Source organism: Hyposmocoma kahamanoa, unplaced genomic scaffold, assembly GCF_003589595.1.
Source record: "Hyposmocoma kahamanoa isolate Upper Pololo Valley unplaced genomic scaffold, ASM358959v1 88, whole genome shotgun sequence".
NCBI lineage: Eukaryota > Metazoa > Arthropoda > Insecta > Lepidoptera > Cosmopterigidae > Hyposmocoma > Hyposmocoma kahamanoa.
In genome coordinates, this window is record NW_020654466.1 from 22,024,503 (window position 1) to 22,032,025 (window position 7,523).

At 33.6% G+C, this 7,523-nt stretch overlaps 1 protein-coding gene across 3 annotated transcripts in view; it reads left to right on the forward strand.

The window, feature by feature from the left end:
- LOC113236053 (SPRY domain-containing SOCS box protein 3) overlaps positions 1-6,643 on the forward strand; it is a 25,036-nt gene extending 18,393 nt beyond the window's left edge. For all 3 annotated transcript variants that reach the window (XM_026472046.1, XM_026472045.1, XM_026472044.1), the window contains one exon: positions 4,784-6,643. In XM_026472046.1, coding sequence (XP_026327831.1) covers positions 4,784-4,870 — 87 coding nt within the window. In that variant the 3' untranslated portion in view covers positions 4,871-6,643. The remainder of the gene's footprint in view (positions 1-4,783) is intronic.
- The last annotated feature ends 880 nt before the right edge of the window (positions 6,644-7,523 follow it).

Here is a 7,523-nt window from a genome sequence, read left to right on the forward strand (position 1 = left end):
GTTTCTCTAGTGCGGGGCTATGTTGAGTGTGTGCGTTATTATTATTATTAAATGTAGGCCATACAAATATTTTTCCCGGCCCGGGAATCGAACCTGGGATCTCGGCGTGGTGACCGTTCGCCGACTGAGGCAGTTTAGTTTAGACATATAACTATGACTTAACGTAACCAATGCCATTGGTATTATTTGGTATCAAATGATACCACCCCCATTTTGCTACCGGAAACGAAATGTTTTTATAGTTTCGGTAAATTCAGAGCAGGTATAATAATTGCATAACATTTCTGAACATCTTCTATGTGTCTTGTCACGGTATCAGGTGACGTAGGTGATCTTAAGGTGGCAGCTTGGTCGATTAGAAGGTATTTAATAATATTATTTTGGTGTCTATGTAATTTAATGTTGTGTCTATATAATGATAGTCAAGTGCTCAATGTCATACGGGGATATTTACGTAGTAAAAATTGCTTGCCCACTTAACAAATAGGGTGCGGGGTTAACGAATAAAGATACTGTGAGATAGAAAACGTTTTTTTTTGTATTGCGGGTGTATTGCAATATTTTCGGAAACCAATAATATTGTACTCTTTTTGTCTCTGTTAACATATCGAGTTATAGTTAATGTTAACGTTGTAAACGCCCGTTTCTTATTGTCTAGTAACTGTTGTATACTTAAGTGTTAAAATTAATGTAATCGGGTTAATGTTGAGCTTATTAGTTTATACCTTTGGAATCTCTGAAATTTTCGACTGCTCCACTGGTTTAAAAAAAACTCGTGCCAAGATTTGTAGTATTGCCATATGTATGTTTAGTATGTAATCCAGCTTTTTAATCGTCTTAAATGAATATTAAGTAGTATTATTACAAATGTAGTTGAAAACAAGTAGAAAACAGAACTTATAGTACGTATTTGATGTCCAATTAATTTAATCAAATAGCTACTTCAATGAAAAATGTGCATACTAAAATTTTTTTAATTTTGACAACTTTTTGTGACTCAAGCCGCTTGTCCACTCGTGATGTCAGGCGTGAATGAGGTACAAGTAAAGCATTTTTTCTAAAAGTGTAAAAAAAAATTAGAAGTTTTTTGTAAAATACTAACAACGTTGCAGCGCTAGATTACTACGAGTAACATCTAAATAACAAATTTTTGTTCCACGGTTCAAAAACAAACTTAAGTTTTTTTGTTATACTATCTGACACTTTTTAGATATATGTATTTTTAGCAACGCCTTCCGCGTGCTGTCATTCTTAAAAATCATTTTGGTCGCGGGTGCGTTGTTTTGCTACCGTACAGAGTTATCACCATTTGGAGCGATCTATTTAAATATGTATTATTTTTGCACGGAAGTAAAATCTGATGAATTATTAAGAATCGATACTACCTCTGCTCGATTGTAATTGTTTCTCATGCACACTTTCAGAATTTATTTTTTTACAAACTAAATTAAAGCCATTTGAAAAATCTATATCGTATAATATACCTACATGTATTATTTAGTTCAGTTGATATAAAAAAAACATGGATATATTTAAAGTACCTATTGAATATAACGGTTTTTGTCGTAAAATTTCGAAGTAAGTTTGTGTTTTTTTTCTGTCGTGACAATTTTTAGAAATCGTGTTTTCACATCGTAAACTAATCAATGTACATCCTCAATTTTACTATATATTTTTTCCAAAGCGATTCAACAATTTCAGCGTTATGCGGAACCAACCAAAGCCATTTGAGGTAGTATACGCTCTTAAAAGCCCTGAAACAAAAGTTGTTGTTTATGATGATAGTAATATAGTCCTGCAAGGTTAGTAATTTTCAAATAACCCTGTATATTTCGAAGTTACAGGTGGTATGGAGAGAATAATGTAATAATAATAATAAAATTAATAATTTCTGGCAATAGTAGTGAGGTAACTACAAGCCATCGAGTGTATGACCAGAAATAGAGACGAAATGTCATTTGATTTGTTCGAAAATTATTCTGCCAAATCATTACGGTAACAACTGCGCTCCGATTGGTCAGCCCGAATTCGTATTCGTATTATATTTAATTACCGATTAAATGTCATTCCGTTTGTTTTGTAATTAGATGTTTTGCTGTTTTTCCCACACCACCGAATGGAACAGCCCTCATTGTTAGAGATATTATCTTTATTACGATAAATACAGAATATTTTTGGAATATACAGAGACCTACACACAGGTCAGTTGTTGGCACTGTACTATTTCAACTTTCTAATTTGTGATTTCAGCACAAGCGAGAGTTAATATTTAAAAGTGATATAAGGCACATTTGCCGCATGAGTCGCCAGGGATATATGGCCTTATTTTGTCTCTATTTCTGGTAATATACTCGATGCTAAATGCTTATTTCTTTGAAGTAGCTATAAGGTATACGTTTTCATGTATTTAACGTTTAATATTTGTAGATTACTATACTCAGTAGGCACATAAATCTTTAATTACCGGTAAATACATGAGAGGCTAATACTAGCATTGGGGTGACATGTATGAAATTGGGTCCCGTAAAGTGTCCAAAACATGAAACTTTGTAACACTTAATATGTTGGACATGGTAGACAGCACTTGGGTCCATTAGCTTTTTAATTAAAATTTTATATAAAGAAAAGAGAATCCACTAGGACCCGACGGACCTGGGCTTTCTACTCCGAAGTCGGAGTAGAAAGAGAGAAGAACCTGGTATTTTGTAATTTATGGAGCCAGCCATATTTCTGGTGTTTTGGAGTTGAGACTGGGCTAAGCGTCGTCTCGTGTAGCCTTGGAATAAGGGTAATAATTGGAAATTGAAAGTAAAAAATACTTAAGACACCATTTAAAGAAGGACTGTGTAGCGCTAGATGTAAGCATTTATATGTTGACTGAGTACAAGAGATTTTAAGATTAAATGTCTGTGATACACGTATTACTCACTTTCATTTATTGAAATTTGTTTTATTAGAGTGTTGCCATTATGGATTTTGGGATACAAGGCTTTGAATAAAAACTACCACTGGGGGTTTTTTCATACTTCAACATTATTTATCTCAAGTTTTTTTGTATTATTTTATCAATGGTCGATAAAAGATTTTAAATATGCATTTTTTTTACATGGCCATTAGAAGTACTTTATAATCCAACTTCCTCTTCCTAGGTCAGTAGTTTTGTCTTACGATGCAGTAAAACTATTTCCGGAAATCCGAAATTCGAAAAAGTACTTAATTAATATTTGGTGGTTTTAACAACTCTATGTCGCTCCTTGTAACTATACTACCGCTAATTAAAAAGCGGCAGTATAGTATAATTATATAATTGTCAATATATACTAAATATATTTTTTGAGATATAAAAAACCATAACCCAGTTTTTGCATCGTTACGGTAAGTTCCGATAAGTCGCGCACGTTAAAATTAACTATTTTTAAAATATAATTTTGTGCTCTATCTTTTGCTATTTAAAACAGATATTTGACCATTTGTCACTTAACTGCGTTTTAGTTGGTGGACGGCAGTATACTTGTAGTATCTATATGCATATGTGGAACACCTTTTTGCGAAATGCGTAAATCATGTGAAATTTTTCATTAAAGCCACTCTTACTTACTGGAGTAGTTTCAAACAAGTACTGGGGTATTTTGCCCACCTTTTTATACATAAGGGCTCGTGCAGCGTGCCGACGATATTTCGCGACTGCGTGCGACTTATTTTAACATGTACAACTAAATGGCTTAGCGCAATGTCCGCGACCAGCGACCATTGGTCGTGAGACTTGCAGCGATAAATCGCTTGCGACTACTACTAGATGATTAATTAATTAATGTTCCAATTTTTATTAGATTATTATAGAAGTAATTTAAATTATAATAATGGACCCAGATAGGTTAATTGATGAAGTTCGTAATCGCCGCAGAATATTAATTGGATGAATATTAAATCTTATATAATCCTATGGCACGGACCCGTAAAACAGAATTTTTCAACAAGAAAGTTCTGATAATTTAAACCGAGGTTACTTTAATTTAAACGTCTCTAACTTTTTATCCTGTGAATTAAAAAAAAATAAAACTATACCTATATAACTATTTATAAGTTACTATTACTTTTTTTATGAAATTGTCTTTGGTATTATCTCTAATATTCCAACTGAAACACTTGAACGCAAGGTCATGAAATAAATTAAAAAAGAGTACCTGCATAAAAAACCCCCAACCCATTTTACGTAAATTTATTGCCTGCAGTTAAAATTAGACTATAAGTTGTATGTTAATTGCTATTTACCGTTTTTTCAACAAAGATATATTTTTTTATACCTTTTACTAAATAGAGCTAAAAATATTTTATATATTTTTTAAGTTTATTGAATGTCACGATGTTCTACTACCATGATATTCAATTATTTTTTTAAATTGAAATTACTCCACTATTTTGTTATAATTATTAATGCGTAGATCGAAAATACTAAGAAAAATTCCTTCGATTAATGTTTTTAAAGTTTTAACTCTATTTAGTAAAAGGTACTAAAAATAAATTGAGTGACTCACGCAAATCAATCCTTGGTAGGTACTTCTTCCAATCTACTAAACGAACGAAAGAGAGGTTTCATTATCTAATCATAATGAAAAAGTACACACAAAATCACTTTATTGCTCTGCAAAAATTAGCAGAGCAATAAAGTAAGTTAATAAACACTAAGTATTTAACGTAAAGTACATACTATGCAACATATAATTATGATTGTTTATATAATTTAATATATAGTATATGCACTAACAAAAATTCTCTACTACAGATAGATATCGAGATACCGGACCACTGCATAAATGGTTACTACGTGGACAATGTGGACCCTGCCTACCGCATCGTATTGTGGCACTGACTTCGTCATCGTGTTGGATTCCGATATGTGTTCTATTTTTCTTAATCCATTGACAAGTAATAAAATTTAAGATATACGTGTAAGATATGTATTAAATCTGATGAGCAGATTTTGATGGAACTGCTGTATTAAAGACCAACTTCGAAAAGCCGACCAAAAACATATTAATTAGATTAAATTGCAGTAATACCAAATAATTGGGAAAAACACATAGGAGGTATCATTTACTGGGGTTTATTCACAACTTTCTCTTCTCTTGTTATTTTGACAAGCTCATCAAATCAACCTATTTGTGAAAGTAGTGTGTTCAAATTAAACTGTAGATTTTAGAGTTCGCACTAGATATAACTTAATAATCCGCTACACATGCGATCGAGCTTCACTACGAATAATTGAGCTCAAGCCAAATAGTGTAAGCAGCATGCGCGAGGTCCATTTTCCTATCGAAAATCGAAGCATGATCATGTGGACGGGCCATTATTCTAGTTAAAGAACATTGTATATACATAGTGTAACTGTGACTAGATAAAATACCTAGTTCATACATATCCTTTGAAATCCGTCTTTGGCCTTAGTGCAGCGTTAATAGATTTTACAGCAATGAACACTTTGCTCGAGTAAGTTGAGCCATATTTGCTAATGCGGCATCGGCTTGACTCTGTTAGAAAGAGCTGTTTATCCGTGCAATAAAAGCGAAAAAGGCATTGCGCGTTTCCGTTCCGTTTGGAATACCGACGTGAAAATCAACGTCTTTTTCGCTTCTATTGCATGTACTTAAAACTTTTTTAACCGGTCTGTTGCGATTCCCTGTCAATGTTGCCAAGTTATTTTCAAAAATGTCATTGATTCGCGTCACAACAATTATTGCCATATGAAAAATTAAATACTGCCCAAATAAATAAGTTATTACTAACTGTTGCCCAGTGTTTATATAACTGCCCTAATAAAAGTTCTAAGTTGGTAACACACAGTGTTATCCGCGCGAACCGCATGCTGCCTACGGTGGTCTTAGGAAAATATGAGAGATGTTTTAAGCCCCAAAGTTTTGTAAGGACATACGAGTATCTAACCTCTTTCGTGTAATAGCGGTTACACATGGCGACTTTCGAGCAGCGATGGAGTAGAGATGCAGTCGCTAATCGTCTGCCTTTACATACGTGCGAGATTTTAAGCATCGTCTGATCGTAAGATCGTCTGCATCGATACAAACGCGCGATTGCATCGATGCAATCGCCTGTAATGCCGGGTGCACGAGACTTTCACTTGCGTTTTGCGCTTGCTTGCGTTGGCTGAGTACACGGCGTAGAAATCTTCCACCCGCGCAAAGGCGTTCACGAATCTTTGCGTTGCGGAGAGACTTGCGCGCATGCGTGGCGCCTTGCATTTGGATTGTTAACACTTTCGAACCGGCTGCTTGTCTGTGATTGGCCAGTGATGCTGTCCTCCGCAAACGTTCATTATTGCTTGTGAAAACTTTTCTTGTTAAATAAAACTGCAGACACACACTAAAACAATATATTCTTCCCGAAAAACCAATACCTTCCGTCGTCCGCGGCCATTACCGCCACAAACTACTGACAGTTCTCGTGTGTTGTAGCAATTACCAACTTATTTTATTAATAATTAGAATGAATGTTATTATAATCAAATTCCTTACATGTAAATTAATGAAACATTAAAATAACTTCATTCCTATTGCATATATAACAAAATAAACAGTATTTCATTTATGAAGAACACTAAAACGTAACTATATAATTTACTTAAGAGTCTTGCAACTTTAAAAACTATACTTAAATAATAATAATAATAATAATAATAATAATAATAATAATCTAACACTTGCATGGAAATATCAAGCTTGCTAGATATCAAACTCACGCCACACAAAGCAATCCAACGCAAGGCAAGCGGGCCGGCGCAAGCGAGTGACTCGTGAACAGTCCTATCTGCGCTTAAGTGACAGGACAGATCTTTTCGTATGCGCAAAGCGAGTCACGCAAGCAAGCGAAAGACGCAAGTGAAAGATTCGTTAACCCCAAGTGTAGTGATGCAATCGCGCGTTTTACGATCGCGCGTTTGCATCGCATCGCTGCTAAAAGTCTCTCTGTGTGTGTAGCCCTTAGATCTCCTATGTAATGCTAGAGAGTAGAAATGAGTTAAATAATAATTTTAATTATACTGTAGTAAAATTACTTTTTAAGACTTATAGGCGATAAAGACGGAGTTGTCTTTGTTGTTTTATGAATACTTGATTTGGCTCACGGTTAGTGTTCTTTGTCTAATTTTTGTTATTTAAATATTCAAGTATATTATCGTAAAATATTAAATAATATTGCACGATACTTTATTATTAAATAATTTATATAACGATTTACTGAACACCAATATTTCACGAAAATTAGGCAGTGTGCACTACACCGAGAATGATCAATTTACGAAGTTTGTGAAATTAATTAGAGAAATTAATTTGTTGTCTATTTTTGACAACTTTTATGTAAGTACTACATTTTTAATTGTGATAATTCTTTGTAAATTAAAAATATGTACTAAAAATCCTGAAATGTTAAATTTCATGAAATTATAGTCGGGAAAAATTCAGTATCGCATTCCCATTGCCAATCCAATTAATAAATTATATTAGAAAATTACG